This window comes from Dermacentor silvarum, chromosome 1, assembly GCF_013339745.2.
Source record: "Dermacentor silvarum isolate Dsil-2018 chromosome 1, BIME_Dsil_1.4, whole genome shotgun sequence".
Taxonomy (NCBI): Eukaryota; Metazoa; Arthropoda; class Arachnida; order Ixodida; family Ixodidae; genus Dermacentor; species Dermacentor silvarum.
This window is the reverse complement of record NC_051154.1, coordinates 125676557-125696308: the sequence shown is the minus strand read 5'-3', so window position 1 is coordinate 125696308 and position 19752 is coordinate 125676557. Positions and strand designations below refer to the sequence as shown.

Here is a 19752-nt window from a genome sequence, read left to right as displayed (position 1 = left end):
GCGCAGCCTGCAATAAAGTTGACCAACAGCAGTGGGCTAATGGCGAAAAAGGCGTAGAATCGGAAATAATAATTTTTCATTTGCTCGGTCTAATCATACAGAATCAGTCTGTACACGTCATATCGGATGGGGAGTTTCAGTTTTTTTTTTTTTCGTTATGTCGCGTGACAGGCGAAGTGGGGGTGGCCCGAATTGTTTGACCAATCGTGGAGGGCTGATTGCAAAAATGGAATAGAAACAGTTTGGAAGAGCTTTAGGTTATAGCATTCCAGGATTTCATTCCAGGTCCGCTTTGTGCCAACCGAGCACACTGCCAAAATCTACGCCAGCTGACAAGTACAAGTGCGCCGCTTTAATCCATATAGAAGGCAATGGCATTTACAACACCTAAACGTTTGAAACTGATGTCTTGCCGGAATCGTACGCGTCACCAATAGCGCGCCAAATGCGAAACACATGAACCGAGAGAAAGAAGACGTCAGCGCACTTGTCTTAATTATTTCGCGTGCGACCCGTTATTTACACGAACACTATTCGCGTCTGTTCTTGACCAGCCATGCTTCCTCCCAACTTCTCCCCCCATAGAACGCCAGCAAACACGTTTAGGTTAGGTCACAGTACGGGAATAAATACTTTGGTCACTAAGTCGCTAAATCTGCAGCTATCGCTGCGCTGCGGATTGCGCAGCATTGGTGTTTATTAATGCCTGCAACCAAATAAGAATTTCAGCCTCTATTGCGTACCTTGCCTGAAAGAAGCATACCGGCCCGATTTCGTGGAGTCCCGTTCGAATACGCACTTTTCTGTGCATGTTTGTGCGTGTGTGTACGTACCGGTTCGAAGCCAGCCTTCCTTATCAAGCGTTTCCGCAGTTTTTCTTGGCTTGTTGAGGTAGCACTTCATCATGCAGGGAAGCCTGATGACGATCTCCCCGGGCCGTCGAGGTGGAAGCCGCTCGTTTGACTCCAGGTCTAAGACCTGCGCAAATGCGCATTTGCTGAGCTGTCTCGGTTTCTGTCCACCAATCGCCCAGTACGGTCGCCTTTGAAACATAGTTGAACAATTGAATAATCCCACTTCACCAGAAAACATTTACACAATCAGGCGAATCGAGGATATAATGGTTCTTTTTCAGCTCAACTTCACTCGAATATATCTTCGCCCTTGAGGAAGGCACCGAATACTTCCCATGCTGCCGTTAACGCCAGCGTCATGTTAGTCAACGCGGAAGACGATAAGGATGGAATAAATCCTTGTATTATACCGGCTCAGGTATCAAGAAAATTAAGCTTGAACATGATTGTGGCAAAGCTGCTAGGTTTTAAATGGATAATAGCGCAAAGCGCCTAATCTTTAAGCGATAATCATATAAGTTTTTCTAATGCATCAAAGTGCTTTAGAATATTTTAGGGACATAAAGAAATACAGAAAGGTACAGATGCGAGACGCATAAGAAGCAGGAGCAACAGCGATGGAGACATTATTTTGTGATGCTGTGTTTATAAATAAAGCACGCAGAACTTGTACAGTATAGTGACCAGCCGTATTTCACTTACCTGCTGGTGTAAACGCATCGGCAGCGTCGAAATTATCACGATTGTATTTTTGCATCCACCTGACTTCGAAGACAAGAGCTGCGCAACACTAGACGTTCCTATAGCGCGTTATGTTTGAGAAAATTGTGACAGAATGTCACCACCAGGGTTGTTGTTGTTGCATTCCGGTTATAACCTCCCTGCCTTTGCCACCTCATTTCTCTCTATACATTAACTCCTGCGTGCGTTCTCTGTATGGCTACCTCTCTTTCTCAAGCAATAACTGACACTGAACAGACATGGAGCAGGAGTCTGATAAGCAGTACAAAAATGTTCTCAAAATTCATGGCACTTCGATTCAAGTTAGCCTTTAATATTGTTTTTCCAGATATGCAGTATCTGAAATGCATAAAGAAATATGCGAGTCCTTTCGTGGTTTCATATCAGCATTCGCCCATCCGAGGGCAGTTATTTTGGCATATTGTAAAGATGATTTTTTTTTTTTCAGTAAGGCAATTCGTGTCACCAGAAATGGGTGCGTTCACTTAGCGGTGCATGCTGTCGAATCTAAGCACCACGCGTAACTTCTAAAACAATGTAAAGGTACTGGAAATAAAGATAAATCAAAGTAGAAGTCAGATGCTCAAATTACGTACTTCTGCTCAGTTACAAACAGGAGGAGGAAGAGGATGTCGTCAGCTACAGGAGGACATAGGCCTAATTGCATAGGCATGCGAGACCTATTACTGAGGCGTTTTCTGTGTACCGACTCCAATCATATACAGGTTTTCTTTTTTTAGACCATACAGGTTTTTTTTTTATGAAAAAGAGCGCTGCACTGCCGACCCGGGCAGCATTGCATGTGTAGCGTGCGTTGGAAAATGTGGCCCGACTATTACTAACTGATTGAACAAGCGTGGTGTGAGCGCGCACAAACAAACATGAATAGATCACACTGAATGAATGCAGACAACGACTGTCAAAACGCTGGCAGCAAGCGCATACGCCGCAGCAACGGGCGAAGGTACGTGCGGTCTATCGCTTCAACGGAAACTGAGCGGCGAATGCACGGCGCATAAAGGTCAGAGCCGTGTGGAGATAAGCGACGGTGCGAGCGAGCGACGAGCGCGGTTGTTGGCAGAGTAGAAGTGCGCCCCCCCCCCCCCCCCCCGCTCCCTCCGGCGCTGGCTTCCCGCTTCCTTGCGTGCGCGTGGGAGATTGAGTGCGTTCGCTCTCCGTGATAGCGCGCGTCCCCGCACGCTTCCGCTCGGGCATACGGCGCACGCGAAGATTTTATCTATAGGGAACCTCACGGCGACGGCGCCGCCGACGGCAGAAATCCGGTTGAAGTATCCATATAATTGCTATCGCAATAAAAGTAATGAGCGCAGCGAACATGGCGTTTTTGCAGACGAGTTCCTAGGCGAGGCGGACATACTTTGCCACTAATAACGTGAGCTTCAGAAGACTAATTAATAAAAATTTAATAGTTAACTTTTTTATTAAACCTGAATTTATCAATTTCTAAAGCTCTGATCGCGATGATCTATCAATTTAGCTATCTTGACAAAGTATTTGCGTTTAGTTTCCCTTTAAGGTGTTGCCTGCAAAGTCAGTAGAACGCCTACGACGAATGAGAATCTTTCCGCTCATCAGCTGCCGACCTAAAGTGCGGAGGAAGAGCGCGCACCTTCATCTGCACCATGGGCCCTGGATAGCCTAGAATGCTGGAGGAGAACTGGCCATCGACGAAGGCGGCAACAATGCCGCAGGCCTCGGTCAACCCGTAGGTCGGCCGCAGCCAGGTGAGTGTGAAGGCGCGCAGCACAGCGTCCCGCGTACTTGCCGGAAGGCAGTAGCCCACCGAGGCCATCTTGCGCAGCGAAGGCACAGCAGTGCCATTGCGAAGGGCGCAATTAGCCAGTTGCTGCAGCAGCTGCGGCGTCCCTACGATGAAGGACACCTGCAGTGGACCAGAGACGGAACGCTGCGGCCTATTACGAGAACAACCATCGTGGCATAAAGCCTCTATTGTTTTCAGCGCGCAAAAGATAATTAAATTAAATTATGGGGTTTTACGCGCCAAAACCATGATTTGATTATGAGGCACGTCATAGTGGGGGACTCCGGAATAATTTGAACCACCTGGGGTTCTTTAATGGGCACCTAAATCTAAGTACACGAGGGTTTTCGCATTTCGCCCCCATCGAAATGCGGCCGCCGTGGCCGGGATTCGATCCCGCGACCTCGTGCTTAGCAACCCAACACCATAGCCACTAAGCAACCGCGGTGGGTAGAGCAGTTTGGGCTCGTTGGTACATAACGAAACAAGTAATTGAATCGTGCACGTTTTCACAATTTTTATAAGTGGAACTTTTTGCCGCAATAACGCAAGAGCTGCGCAGGTTTGGGTGTTCTGGGCCCATATAGACACAAAAATTATTGCGCTACAACTGCTCGTGAGAGCAGATGGTAGCCAATCATTATGGACATAAAGGCGGCCAGCAGCCAATGACGAAGAGTTCCTAGGAACGAAAAGCTTTGTGAATTCTTGCCTAGTTATTTTTAATTTGCCATTGATGTTATTAAAATGTGCCCGGATCACATCCACAGGTCTATTTTTGTTTACTTCTGCAAATCCATAGTGCTATCGGTGTGATTTTTAGGCGTCAAATTGCACTATTCAGGGCAAATTACCGTTATTTAGTAAATTAGCACTATTTAGGGAGGGGGGGGGAGAGAAACTCTTGGTTATTTGTAACTGCGCCATTTTACAATAGATACCAATTTTAGAGTGTGGCCTCCACACCCCTAGCAGGCCGGTAATCAGGTAAATCCGTGCTCCGAAAACGTTTGCAGTCGGCTGTACGCAAAGAAACAACGGTCGGACCTTGTATTGGTTGAAGACGGAGATGAGCCAGTCCACCGATTGCTCGGGCTGTCCTATTACGGCGGTGACTCCGTGGCACAGGTACGTGAGTGCGATGCGAGAAGAGCTGATTAGAGACAGATGCCGCGGGATGATGGACACGTCTTCATCATCCACGCATTCCGACGCCCTGCGTGTGCGGACGGCATTACCGATTAGAGAGACAATCTTCACCCCTGCAGCCAGCTATTGGCGCAGGCCACGGCATGAGGCTCTATACTAGTAGAGATCAGTGGCGCAGCCCAAGCGGGTACTGTGGGTTTCATGGCGGGACAACTGACGTCAAAGCCATGGCGAGCGAACACTGGTGGCAAGCATGCGATATGAACAAGGCTCGAGCGTTATCGCGGTTGCCCTTTCGTTCTATCCGCCAGTTAATTACCGCGATGCCCAGCAAAAGATGGCTGCCCCCTAGGAGCGCTGGAAATTCACATGCAAAACCTAACGCCTACTAAGATAACTTATTTCTTTATCGGTGAGCGCTAATGACGGGACACTAATGCACGTGGCTGATTGTGCGCTTATCTGGCCAGCCTCAATAATTTCCCCTCACCAGTCAGTCATCAGACTTGCTCACAATCGTTGCATTGTCAAAGAGCGGCCGGGTACAACCGCAATCTTTAATGGGCGCAGGTAGGTGATTACCATCTGTTACAGCTTTCAAAGACGATGAGTGCTCTCTTAGTCGGTCGTTTATATATCGACTAGCTTGGCCAATGTAAACTTTACCGCAGCTTAGCGAAATTTCGTAAACAACCTCAGTGGCGCAAGCCACAAAGGGCTCCACATGCAAGTATGCGCTTTTCTTTTTGCTCTGGTCATGCACTAACATACTGCATACATAGCATACTGGATGTTTGTCTTCCTGTTAACCTTCCCGCCTTTCGATCTCCGTTCTCTCTCTCCATCTCAAGCGGTAAGGGGTTAAATTTTCCTATTATTTCCGTAGCTTCATTGCCTGTTGGCTTCATAACGCGCGTGGACAAAGCGCGACGGAAAAACGAGGTCTATTTACTCATTTTCTAGTCCACAACAGCTGTTCGCAGTACGCCATTTAGGGTGTAACTTTGCCACACAGCAATAATCCTTATCAATCTTTGTGCGTTTCCTGTCTATAACCCGCCGAGTCCGGTATTTTCGGAACTTTGCCACACACCAATAATCCTTATCAATCTTTGTACGTTTCCTGTCTATAACACGGCGCGTCAGGTATTTTCGTAACTTTTCCACACAACAATAATATTCAGCAATTACGCGTGTGTTTCCTGTATTCAGCAAGGCATGCGCGGTACTTTCCTGCCGCGAACGCTGTGGGACGCTCAGAGGTGCACGGCATTCCCGACAGGAAATTGCCGCGCGCGCCGTGTTAGAGAAAGCTAGCGCGCACAAGCCAACAAGAGAGTCATTATATTGTAACAAAAATTGCTACAAATTATACGACGCGACATCTGTGCGCAGCTGTTATAGTATAACGGAGTCGAGAAGGCGCTAGAGCTCGTCACAAAACATCGCCACGCGAAGCTGAAGAACCGCGATGTGGGCACATATACCGTGGGATCTATTTTAATAGAAACCGATTTAAAAAATAGGATTTAGCCTACACGATTATACATTCTTCACTGTTTGTTCTTTCAGCACGACGAACACTAAATGGTCGAAAAGCCATTGTTGGTTTAACACCAAAGTTACAATGGTAGTATTGGAGAAGGACGCCGCAAGATGTTTTGAAAACTTGGTTTTAAAAGCGCCATCCGTTGCTGGGATATTCGTCGATAAAAATTTGTCTTTTCTTCGCTCTGATACATAAACTAGATGTGAGCACAAAGAGTCTCCATCGCTCACGCGATGCTTCCAGCCTCGTTTGGTTTCATAACATCAACGGGTTGACCGCCTGTGCGCGCCTCTTATCCACCGATCCTCTTAAAGTCGGCTTCACTTTTAAACACAAATGCATTGCTGGGAAGACATTTTTTACAGGGGCAATATAAGCCATCTTATCTCAAAATGTGAAGGCCCTAGGACTTTTTGTTATTATTTTATTAATTGTTTGCTGTTGCCCCGAGGTGCGCGCGTGTCCAAAATTTGGAGGACGCTTTAGCATTCAAAGATCCCTGAATGCTTGTCAGGCTTCCCGGCAACTGCAGCTTTTTTTTCTCCACCTTCGCCTCTGCGCGCCGCTATCGTTTTACGTTGCCGAGGAGGCGAGCGCCATCTGGATGGGGTTTTCGCAAGTAACCTATCCGAACGCGCCGCTGTTGTTATGGTATAAATGCTGGAAAAGGGGTTTGTGTTGGAGTATCCTCGTAACAGAATTATGTTTTCTCGTACATTCAAATTACAATCCGATGCTATCATGTCTGTAGGTTGTAGTTAAGTTGTTCTTTACGATTTTTCTGACGGATATGTTACTTTGAGAAATTCTTTTTTTTTTCACTAACGCCTTGCGCTACGCGGAGGGCCTATGTGGTCAGGGTTGTTCGGGATGAACTTCTCCGCCACGGGCGCCGGATGCTTACGCCGGCGCCGACGCCGGATTTTCTGCGACACGGGGCCGTAAACGCTATTGCGTTAAAAGCGAATTTTCGTGGACGAGTATTTCAACAACGAATGGCGTTTTTAGAAACCGTGTAAATTGCTTTTGCCTCCTGCGGCGTCCTCCTCAAGTAGCGAGAACTGGGCGAGTTGGAATGTGTTCATGATCCGTCAGTGCGACAACTAGACACGAACGAAAAAGAAGAGATGATCACAGGCGTCCTCCTCCTTTGCGTTAAAACGAGTAATTAAAAAGTTAATTAACCTTTTATAGAGTGAATTTGCTCCCCTGTAGGGAAAAGAGTCGAATTGCAGTTAGAAATACTTGTATGCGAGGTAAGAACACCCATAATTACTCTCACACCATTTGCTACCCCAGGTGAGCGTTGTAGACTCGTTTAAAGAAAACTGAAACGGGCATCCTGCACAAAACAATGCTTTTATATTCGCATGTTCTTGCACTGCATGAACAAACTCAGACTTGGCAGGTGAACCGTCTCGCATTTAATGGCAGTCTGTAGTCGGTAATGGAGTCGGTAAAGAGAGAGAGAGAAAAAAAGGTAAAGGAAAGACAGGGAGGTTAACCAGAGATTATCTCCGGTTGGCTACCCTGTACCGGGGGAGGGGTAAAGGGATTCGACAGTAGATAGAGAAAAAAAAAGTATAAAAAAGGGAACAAAAGGAAAGAAAAGAAAACCACACACACACACACACACACACACACACACACACACACACACACACACACACACACACACACACACACACACACACACACACACACACACGCACACGCACACGCACACGCACACACACACACACACACACACACAAAAACAGAACTGTTTCTGTGGGCACTGTCACGCAGTCTGCGAAGGCGTTCTAGTGTTGCATAGTGTCAACGTCCCATCCTACGTCACACAATGTAGAGTCACAATTTGTCACGGGCCGTCAAAATAAGGATTTCTCTCATCTTAGTGTCCCGTTCGAGTTTATGATCTCAGATTCGGTACAACAGGCGAGAAGAGGTTGACCAATCTGAGTTAATTATAGCGAACGGGCTGCGACGGCATTTCGACCATCTAGTGTCCGCCGTGCTGAAAGAACGAGTAAAGAGGAAAGCATGATCGCATCGCTTAAATCAAAGTTTTAAGATATCTTTTTCCATTAAAACAGATGACACGGTATAATGCTGCGAGGCTGGGCCGGTAGATACCGGTACTCCTGTATGAGCTTGCGTCACATTACTCCACAAGCGTCGTCCTAATAAGATTCACCCGTTCTTGCATCCATGCATGCACAGCATGCACTTGCTTAGCGGCACGACACCTGAACGTGCAGATGCTGGCAACGATGCTGTAGTGCGTGACTACCACGCCCTTGGGGGCTCCTGTAGAGCCTGACGTGTAGCCGATGGCGGCCACGACTTCTCTGGTGTCGCCGAGAGACACGGCTTCCAGATCGGCGCACGAAAGGTCGAAGAAGTCCAGGATGGAGACGTAGCCATCTGCCCGGTCCGTCAAGAACACCACCTGTAAAGAGACGCCTCAAAACTTGTGCGTGGGGCCGCACCACCTGACAGTAAAATTTCGAGACTGCGGCTTCGCACGACGAAAGCGGAACCTGCTGGGGGCGAACTCCTGTCGTAATTTGCTGGGTTTATATGGTGGATATTTTAAGGGTGGCGTTATTTGGAGTGGGTGTCCCAACTTCTGGTCTACGTCACTGCTACTCTTATTATGGGACTTTCGTAGATTACAAATAGGCGTCTTATTCAGTAAAGATAACAGCAGTCGTGGAAACATTGCGTATAGTTCAAAGCGTCAAGGAAGAAAACTATTTCAGAAAACATCTAGCGGACTCCATATATAGCTACCATAATTCCTGACAAGTGGAAAAATACCTAGAAGGGTTACAAACATATATACGAAGCAAACGCACAATGAAGCCGGGAAAATCATAGGGGGAAGTTAACTGTTCTTTTAATTGAAATATCGAAACAATAAGGGAAATGAAAGTGGACGAGAAGCCAACTTGCCGAACCCCACATCTTCCGCGTGCTGCACGGCGGCCGTCGTCCCTGTCTTCTTGGGTGCTGTGTACACTATTAGCCCTGGGAGTATTAGTGTGTTAGCCAGTGCTACTCGCAGCCTCAAGGCTTCGCTGCATAGCGATGGGCTCGACTTTGGCAGCCTTGATGACACGAGTTGTATCATACGTTGGTTTATTGGCCAGCTTGCCTGCTCCTAAGCCTGACGTATAATATGTGTCGCCTGCGTTTTCAAGGAACAGACAACTGCTCAGAACCCGAATCGAGATAACCCCGCTGATGGAAAGATTCGTACGCATTCAGCCAGTACTAACCTGCGGTGCTGAAACTTGGTGCAGGGAAACTAGCTGCGGTGGCTAGCTTAATGGCTTTCTGCTGCCGAGCACGAGGACGCGGGTTCGATTACCAGTCACTTCGGCCTCATTTTGTTGGGGGCGAAATGTAAAAAAAAAGGTGGGGGAAAAACGAAAAAAAGAAAGAAAAGCTTGTGAACTTAGATTTAAGTGCAAGGTAAAGATCCTCAGGTGGTTAAATTAATCCAGAGCCCTCCACTACGGCGTCCCTCATAATCCCATACGGTGTATATAGCGTTGGAGCGTAAAAACCCCACAATTTAACTTGGTCGATAAAAAAGAATCTTGAAAGGGAAGCTAAGTAACGAAACGGAAAATGACGGGCGTAACGTTAGGAAATAGAAAGGAAAGACGGCAGAGAGTAAACACAGTTATGATATTCCATGCGGATAAGGCGAGGAAGTGGAACAAAACGTCGTTTTATGCATTGAAACACAAAAGTAACTGGAACGCCAGTGCATTTCTCCGCAAATTTCGGGAATTAATATCATGAAACTGGTGTCATTCTGAGAATTTGTTCCAAGTGGATCCGCCTTGCGAACTCCACGGCTATAATTTGTAAATTGGAATATGAGCCATAAGGTAATTCGTTAAAATTTTATTCATTAATTTTTGTTAATTAGTCTATTATGCATTTCAATTTTTTGTGCAAGTAATGTCCGCCTCTTCGAGTAGACCAGCTCATGAACTAGAATTGTGCGATCTGCCACAGGCAACCTTTAAAAATATCTGAAAGTGTTCGCTGAAACACCCGGTAGAATGGATGCCAAGAGAAGGAGAAACACAGTCGAGGACAGCATATGATTAGATTGATTTACGGCGACATTTTATTGTTTTATTGCTCTCGTACTTTGTAAGTCTCTGCGATCTGTACCTGAGTATACGGCTAAAGAGACAAAACAATTACCCTGATCTGGCGGTGTTTGTCGATGTTCCGTACTGTATTGAGGCGTGTAGAATGGGTAAGAACATATGTTGCGCCACAATCTTCGACTTGGTGCTGAAGTTCATCTGGGTGAAGAATTGAACTATTTTTATATTTTTTTTCTGCATATCTGTAACGGCATACCTCTCACAGCAGCCCTCGAAAGAGGCTAACCTATAGCCATGTCTAACGTGTAAATCAGAAGACGTTCATCTTGGTATACAGCCGACGTGAACAGTTATGGGCTACTGTAAATAAATAAATAAATAAATAAATAAATAAATAAATAAATAAATAAATAAATAAATAAATAAATAAATAAATAAATAAATAAATAAATAAATAAATAAATAAATAAATAAATAAATAAATAAATAAATAAATATTATGGCATCATGGGTAGTCAGAGCTTCATACTTTCATCCAGGATTTAATTAATGTCCATCCATCCGTATCTTTCTGGCACTCCTACTCGGCCATCACAATCAACTTTTTTGATGTCACAACAACCGTCTGCAATGATAAAGTTACGACTAAAATTTACAGGAAACCAACCGATAGACATCAATACGTACATTTTGACAGCAGTCATACAAGACACTGCCAAACCAGCATAGTCCGCCCATTTGATTTAAACGCATCTGGTCAGACAAAACTAATTTATTCGTACGAGTACTACATATGCCGGTTGTCGCCACTGCAATAAACCCCGTTCGAAGGTTCGCGTATCATTAGTACCGCTTCGAACTTTTTCGTTAAAATCAAAGGATGCCTTGCGACAGTACCAATGTCAATAACATGTTTGAATTCTCCCCTTGTCATGCGCAATAGATTGGTCAAGCCGAAACATCATTGAGGTTGTGTTTTAACAACCACAGGGCCATGCTCATGGCCTTCCTCAGCTCCTGTTTTGGAAAAATCGAAGCCACAGTACCGTATTCTGGTTTTTAAAATTCACGATGGTAGAGAAGTTCGTTAATCTTTCCTATAATTAATAAACTCAACACTGCGAATTCTGGCATAAACGAAAGCGTGGGAAGAGTTACTTTTCTTTCTGTGCCGCAACATTGACCATGCAGCGATGCTTATACTTGCTTTTTTTTATTGCGATAGCGATTATATGGACACTATTATACCGCCGTCCTTGCCGTTGGCGATGTTCCATACAGATTATGTGGCATGCTAGGTAGGCGCTATATTATTCAAACGCCAAAAGTGCTGTGACCAAGTTTTGTGGTCTTGACTGAATTATTCCTCAGAAGTTTTGACAATTTCACAAACAGTCACAAAACATTTTGTACACAGCGTATGCATTTTATCCTAATTATTCTAACTCAGTCGAGACGAGAACAGAAGCCTCCTCTTCAGTTCTCTGAAGGCATCCTAACCTCTCGCTCCCTGAACATCCTCCCAAGTCCTACTTCTCCCGCTACTTTTTTTTTTCTTCTTCTTTTTGCTGCCGCCTTCCCACTGTCCCGCTCTTGTCCCCTCGCCTTAGAAACCACGCCTAGACGTCAAGCGACAGCGCTCCTTTTTAATCTCTCCCTTTACAGCCAGCCGCCACCGACAACGACCGCACGTGTCGTCACTCTACTAACCTGTTAAAACTAACGGGCCGAGGATGACAATGCCGCCTTTGATGAAGATATGTCTTCCTACGAAACGTTGGCCAGCCTTTCTGAGACACCTTATCCCTGTTTATAACATTTATACCACAGTGTGCGGCTCCATCCGTCAGACCCCTTCTTGATTCTGAAAGTGATGTTGATTTACTGGCGCCGGCGCGATGCCATAACACACCCTACACGGCGGTCTAAGCTTTCAAGAGTGCAAAAAATTTTGACGCTTCAACTTTTTGTGCCGGCAGGAATTGGCGCAATAAAATTCACTGAAGAGCACCGAAAGTTGACCGAGTTGGTATTCATGCTTGGCAGGCAGCGCTTCTCTTTTTCTCCGGCCCTTTGTCCGCATTTTTTCGCGCTGCTTCACTCCCTGACGAGGTCAGCCGATTGAATGCTTTTAGTTCGATAGCAATTACACGGACGCTCGAGGCGCATTTACGCCGTCGTCGTCGCCGTTTTCGGGCTGTCCCACTGACAGGGAGCAGTGTTATCACCACTCCTGTTTAATCTGGCCTTACTGCCACTGCCACGATTGCTAGACCAAATCGAATGAATCGGGCACGCGTTCTACGCGGACGAAGTTACAATATGGACGGAGCAAGCGGGCTCCGACGGCTGGATGGAGGAGACACTCCAAGCGGCAGCACTCACAGTGCACGAGTACGCGAAGACCTGTGGACTCAGCTGCGCGCCGCAGAAGTCGGAACTCCTCGTAATCCAACCAGGAAAGCCCCGCAAGCAGCCCCCACCAGACATCTGCATCCAAATTGACGGCACCACAGTCAAGCCGACGGACACATGTCGAATTCTCGGACTCTTAATACAAGACAATGGCGAAGCACACGCCGCCATCGCCAAGATGAAGTCCAGCGCGGAGAAGATCTTAGCCATGCTGAGAAGGGTTTCAACTAGAAACAGAGGACTCAAGGAAGACGACGCCCTCAGACTAGTGCAGGCATTCATAACATCCAGGATAACATATCCGGCCCCGTATCTCAATCTAGACAGGACTCAAAAGAATACACTCGATACCATCATCAGAAAGGCTACCAAGCAAGCCCTCGGCCTACCCATCTATTCGTCGACCCAGCGCCTTCAAGCCATGGGGGCACACAACACAGTCGACGAACTCATAGAAGCCCACCTGTCTAACCAGCGACTCCGCCTGAGCCAGACAAATCATGGCCGCGCGGTGCTGGATAAGATAGGGTGGCGCACGGAGAGAGCAACAATCAAGAGGTACATCCCAACTGAATGGATGACGGCAATCACCACCAAGCCTTTAAAAAATGCAGCGGTTGGAGGGAGTCCTATACGTGGATGCGTCCCTCGTCAAGGGCAGCAGCAAAGCAGCGGTGGTAGTAACCGACGGGGAACGGTTGATAAACAGCGCTGCAGTCAACACCAGAGAGTCAGCGACAGCAGAGGAAGTGGCCATAGCCCTGGCGCTCGTCCAACCGGGTGCCAAGGTAGTGGTTACCGACTCCAAAAGAGCTTACGGCGGCTACAGGAAAGGGGTGACCTCCTCAGAGGCAGCTGCGATGTTAACGAAGAAAAGGCCACCGGAGCGAGCCGTAGAGCTTGTATGGGTGCCTGCCCACACAGCGGTAGCCGGCAACGTCATAGCCGATTACCATGCTCGAGCGATGACCCTCCGGGCAGGGCAGGACGCCGACACCACCGACCCGGTGCTCACGTACAGAGAGATTACCTCCGAGTATAGGGAGGATCGGCGCACCTTCCCCGGGCCGCACCGCACCCTGAGCAGGGAACAACAAACAATCATCAGGCGCATTCAGGCGGGTTCGCTTACCCACCCTGCCCTGATGAATAAATTCTACCCAGAAACCGAAGAGCACATTTGTCCACTTTGCAAAAATAATACAGGCACCCTCGCACACATCCTGATGGAGTGCACGTCACTCAAATCCCCTATACCCCCCATCCCCCCTCCGTCCCCCACATTCCCCACCCCATGAGCGATGGGAGACCTCACGGTCCAGTCCTGCCCTGTCGATCCAGCTTGCGCTGGCGGCTAGGGGCCAGGAGCTGCTGGCCGTATATGGGTCCCGAAACCAGGGAACCACCCCGTCCGTCGTCTGAGAAGACGCCGTCATTTGAGCTCAATGAATGTTTTTCTCTCTCTCTCTCTGACGTCACATGCGTGGATCGCGCGCGGAGGATTTGGCGCTGAGCCGTGCTCCCTCAAGGGCTGCAGAAGATAGCGCCAACCTTTCCCTTTCCCTCAAGAACCACTTATCATCGGAGGATTAGCGGGTCTCGAGATACGCGGAGTGCGTTTCACTGTAAACAACCTAAGCCCTTCTTTTGAGTTCTGAATGCGAAAGCATTAATGTCCAATTGAACGCCGCTGAGTGGCCCTTTGAGTCTTGCGCTGCCAGTAATTTTTGCGTTAATACTCGTTCCGCCTGCCGTGTATTGGGTGAGTTGACGACAATGGCGGATTTCGCTGCCTGCCTCTTCGCTCGTTTTGCTGCGTTCTTCCGCTCCCTTACTTCGTCTGCTGTGTACTGGCATGGACGGCCAGGTTTCGCGACTGGGGAGGTTGCGGCCGCCGACGATGCTTCAGACTCCACAGCGGTACGTGCTGCCCGAGCCAGCACAGACGCCGCCGGATTTTTTGCTCAATAGGCCATTTGACTGTTTCGCGTCAAAAACGACGAGGTGAAGCGGACGCACCGTCAACGTTCAACCGCCTCGGTGGCGGAGCAAGGGAGGCGTTCTGAATGCCTTCCGCTTATAGTTACTGTATAGGCTCCCTTTAGGGAGCCAGAGTTGCGCCAAGGTACGCCATCTTGGGTTCCAAAGTTATGCAGGAAAGTCACTCTCCGTACGCGTAGGAGCCGCGCTCGCGCTGAACTGCCCCCCCCCCCCCCCCCCTGTTTTTTTTTTTTTTTTATTGCTTTCGTTCTATTCTTTATTATGTTGCGAGTAAAACCCGATTGCTCACCTTACGTTTACGAACCTGGATTTTACGCTCACGTGCCTTAGTATGCAATCATTACTTAACATACAGCGTGTGACGAACATACACACCGGTGCATAGGCTCCCTAAAGGGAGTCTGTACAGTAACTCTACTTCCGCTGCTGGCATGAGCGTTGTGCGGACGCACACTATAAGCACAGTAGCCTACCTGCTGAGCTGTTGCACGTTCTGGTCTGAGCAGTAAACGTCACGCTAGCGCACTGTGGGCGGTGTTAAATGCCGACAGTTTCCCGTCGGTCTCATCTCGTGCACCGTCGAGGTGCGACGCCTTCAACGCCATTGGCGGCGCTCATCATGGCAGCATTTGGTGACGCGTGCGTCAGTAATCCATCCCTTTCATTGTCAACAAAAGGGCTAGAGTATCTTTATGCACCTTCTGTAATCAGTGTGGCTTCAAAAGTGTCTGCTTGTGATTTCTCCGGTTTTGTTTATGTTTATAATTCAATCTACACACGTGTCCTGTGACGACATCAGAGGTATAAGTACGGCTGCAGAAATTGCAAATATATATATATATATATATATATATATAATTATGCAAATCAAACGCACATGTTGGAATCTATGTGAAGCGAAGCTTTCACGATGCGATTATTGAAATGCTATAATTCTGCCCATTTCGTTCCTGCGTCGATCATTGCGTGAAGGAAACGGGAGCGCGCATGTGCTCTCGCGCACCCGTGCTATACGCAATGTCAGAAAGCTTATATTGGCTTGTATTTCTTCATTTCTTCTTATTTATTTTAAATGTACCGGGCTGCTTCAAGACTGATCGGCCATTATGGGTATGTGCCATTGTACGAAAATATAGTCATCACAAACACGCGGTGATCATCTCAGAGTAACTTGGTGGTTGCACGATATGTACCACCCGCTTCTTGGCTAATCCCAGGGTGTGTGTATGTGCCATATTATGAAAATCATCATCATAATCAACACGCGAACACGCCTCTTGGTCGATCTCCCGTTGTCGGTTTATATATGAGCATGATCAGGACGCAGCGTCATCTCAATTAGCTAGTTGGCGGCACGGTATGTACCACCCGCTTCTTGGCCAATCCCAGGTTGTGGGTATGTGCCATATTATGAAAATCATCATCATAATCAACTTGTGATGACCATCTGAAAGAGCTAGTTGGTCTTGGCGCGAGGGAAGTAAAGAACTTCCCATAACTCCGCATCGAATTCGATTCTTAACTGTAGACGACGAGGGCGGCGTCCCGACATGTTCATGGTCCTCGGCCTTCACAGCCTCCGGAAAACAAGGATGCAAGTACGTCACACCGACGTTAACGCACGTTCTGCAAGAGGAAACTTTATTGAAAGCTTTGCGTACACCCGAGACCTACAGAGATCAACCAAAGCCGCCCCACTGGCTCGTCGTATTAGATGAACTTGTATGTCTGAGGAAGTTTTAGCTTCCGCTTTTCGTTTCTTTATTGATGTGTGCGTGTGTGTGTCCGTGTGCATGTGCGTGTGTGGGTGTGTGTGTCACACACACACACACACACACACTGTCGGTATCGCTGTCGTTGTAAGTGTTTTGCATTGAAGTTGTATAGGCAATAAAGAAAAAAAAAACGCGCGTTTATGGCCTCCCTATCAGAGAACTGTTTACTGTAATAATGTACTGTGAAGTGTTTGTTTTGTGCTTGTAGACGCGGCTATGATTGTTTTGGCCGCTAGGTAAATACCTTACACATGTACGTTTTATATTCGTATCAAATACCATGAAAGAAAAAAAAAAAGAAAATGGTTTATGGCCTAATGGTTCGAGCATCGGGCAGCTGCGCTGGCGGGCCGAGGTTCAAATCCCACCATCGGACGCGGGTTTTTCTTTTTCTTTCCCCCCCCCCTTTTTTTTTGAGAGTGAGATTGAATCTTCTGGGCGAGAATTCGACCAGCGACCGACAGACCCAGCAAGGCGGAACCATGGGATGGAAGGCAAAGGAAGCTTCATTTTAAAACCTAGCTATTGGACGTTATATAGCGCTGTGTGTTGTCTAATGTGCCTTTCTGTGTGTCCGTATTTCTGCCTGCGCTACAAGTAGACAATTCTTTCAAATTTCTCCGGTGCTATACATTCAGACACGCGCCAATGCGCCGACTTCACGGCGGCGCCGCTAGGTGGCACATAGTGTCTATAGAGGGACGCGCGAGAGAGGCTACAGTATACACGCCTCATGCATGATGCGTTTCGGCGGTGGCAATGCGGTTCGTCGCTACATTGCTTCGATGCGAATCGCATTAACGTCGACAGTCATTCTGAGATGGTTTCTGCCGGATTTCTTTTTATCTATCAATAACCTTTCACTCCCTCACTAGCTCATGCAGACGCTTACTACAGCGAACCTGACCACTACGCGGACAACGTTCGTAGTGAATGGACTTTCCAAGTAGAAAGAGAGGTCGAGCCGCTAAGAAATCTTCTTTGTCCCTTCTTCGCTCGTACGTGTCTTTTTCCGCTATAGAAGAATGCTTTGTCCCCAATGCCCAACTTGTGCTACATTTTGGGACGTAAAATTCCCCCATTCAATACCTGAGACGCAGTGCCATTTCATCAATGCAAATTCTGAAGGCTGCATTGACATCCTTCGAACGTATCATAGTTAGATATGTTATCTATGCATTGCATGTACAGCGACACCTTTTCGAGGAAATCTCGAACGCCGATGCTACGTTCGGCGCTGCACTGGGGGAAGTGTTGCTTGCTGATAATTTAACTGAATTTCGGAGATAGTATATAGGGCTCCGGCACGTGGCCGCCACTGCCCAAAAGGCGCGTGCCTATACCATGTAGCAAAACGGCTAACGTTCAAGCGTACAGCGAGGAACATGCATCGCACTGGCGGGGAGGGTGCGGTGAATGTGCATACTCACCGTCGGTTCGCTGGGAGTTTGGGAAGACGACCGTAACGCCGCTGAAGATGAGCGCCCAGGCGCCCACCAGGGCGTCGACGGTGTTTGGGATAAGTGCCAGCACGCTGTCTCCGGCGTGTACACCGTGCCGCCTGAAGCCCTCCGCAAACCGGCCACACGTGGACAGTACGTCGTGGAACGACAGTCGCTTCTTGCCGTCGATCTGCGTACGTACGCCTCTTTTGAAATGCGCACGACACGATGCCGTAAGCAACGCAGTGTGTTGTGCGACAAAATGCTCCATGTTGAACATGCGAACGTACATGTATTAAGTGGAGCTCTGAGCATCTACACAGCCCTGTCTTAGCCACAGAAGTTTAGAAGGCCGTGAATGAGAATTAGAGTAAAAAAAAAAAATGTGGTTGATCCCTCTTATATAGGAATCGGTATAGAACACGAAAGTGAAACATGTCTTCACAGAAGTAGTGTAATGTTTATTGCACATTGATATATAATGTCTATTGGTGTTTTGTGGCTAAAGCGCCCTTAGGCGTTGATGCACCCACGCTGACGCCTGGTGGCACGTCTCCTCCATCACGACTACCAACGTCGATGACCATGAGCAACCGTCGTGCATATGGAAGCTGCACTACGCTGCACACGCTAGCACAACGCGAAAGACGAAGCATGTAACTGACACACTAATACAACGCGCAAGACAAAGCACGTAACTGAATCGTCACCGAGTCAAATCAGCGCGTACAGCGCGTCGTAATTGCAGCCTCCGCGATCAACTTCAGAAACATTTTCAGAGCTAATTGCGGAGGCCACGCTCCGCTGTGCTGAGTACGGTGAACGCCACCTGGCGTTGGTAGTGCTTCTTGATGCCAGCGTCCCTTCGAATGCTGGCATCGAGGCGTCGTAGTGCTGAGACCACCGAAGCGTTCACTGTCGGTGCGCGTTAGTGTCATAATGCAGTACTTCTCTTTTCTGCTCGTAGGCGGCGGCACCGCCCCGAGCAAGAGCGCGGGTACACGGAGGAGTGTTAGATATATAAGGCGCGTCTGTGTAGCTCTCTGCAAATGCGTTTGTGGCGCAATGGGTTAAACGCTCGGCGATCTATCGTCGCGGACCGAGAGGTCGTGGGTTCGATTTCCAGATTTTGCATGTTTGTGGAACTTTTTCTTCTGGTTTCTTTCTTTGTATTATGTTCGTGTACATTGTAAGCTGACGTATTTCCGTGACGGAAATACGTCAGTGAAGTCTTGGTGGACCCCGGCATAAAACACTTTCGTGTTAAAAAGATTAATAGGATACACAATTGAGAAAGTAAAGCAAATGAGAGATGAATTAAAAAGGAACGTTTTTTAAAGATTTTTTTTTTGTTTACTATAAGGCCATTTTTGTGCCACGTGAGCAGGCCCAGGCAGAGGCAAATGTATTATTCCCAAATTTTACTGTAAAAGATACAAGGATTTCTTCATTCTTTCATTGCCCCGATACAGAGATAACGTTATGACCTAGAAAACGCGCTTCATTAGTATACGACTTGGCGATTCTCTTTGTTGAATGTGCGTGCTGTCATTCTTGCGTTATAAAGGCACACTGCATGATATGAAAGTTGCTAACGGAAACTCAGTTGTTAGCCAATCGGTTTAACAATGATTGTAAAATTAGTAAATGGGCGACGCCCCCCCCCCCCCCCCACATCCTCTTTTGTGTAACGTCTTATTTTTCTGTTTTTTTTTTTTTCGTGCGTATATGCTTGTACGCAGTCACGATTTTTATCGTCAGGAATCAACAGCAATTTTAGGTGCGATGGATCAATTTATTGTACTTGCTACTTTTTTAAACATCCTGCCCAACACACTTGTCGTGAAATAAAAACTTAGCCGATTTCACCCTCCAGTGACCCGTGGCAGCATGCTTGGGGTTACCGG

General features: G+C 47.5%; 1 protein-coding gene across 1 annotated transcript in view; it reads right to left on the bottom strand.

Annotated features, from left to right (window-relative positions):
- The window catches only part of LOC119456786 (uncharacterized), a 28464-nt gene extending 10348 nt beyond the window's left edge, over positions 1 to 18116 (bottom strand). Inside the window, exons 1-6 of the mRNA XM_037718635.2 lie at positions 17834 to 18116; positions 10307 to 10410; positions 8326 to 8528; positions 4426 to 4594; positions 3226 to 3498; positions 834 to 978 (exon numbers count right to left, since the gene is read on the bottom strand). Of these exons, the coding sequence (XP_037574563.2) occupies positions 834 to 978; positions 3226 to 3498; positions 4426 to 4594; positions 8326 to 8528; positions 10307 to 10410; positions 17834 to 18116 (1177 nt within the window). The remainder of the gene's footprint in view (positions 1 to 833; positions 979 to 3225; positions 3499 to 4425; positions 4595 to 8325; positions 8529 to 10306; positions 10411 to 17833) is intronic.
- Positions 18117 to 19752: the final 1636 nt, after the last annotated feature.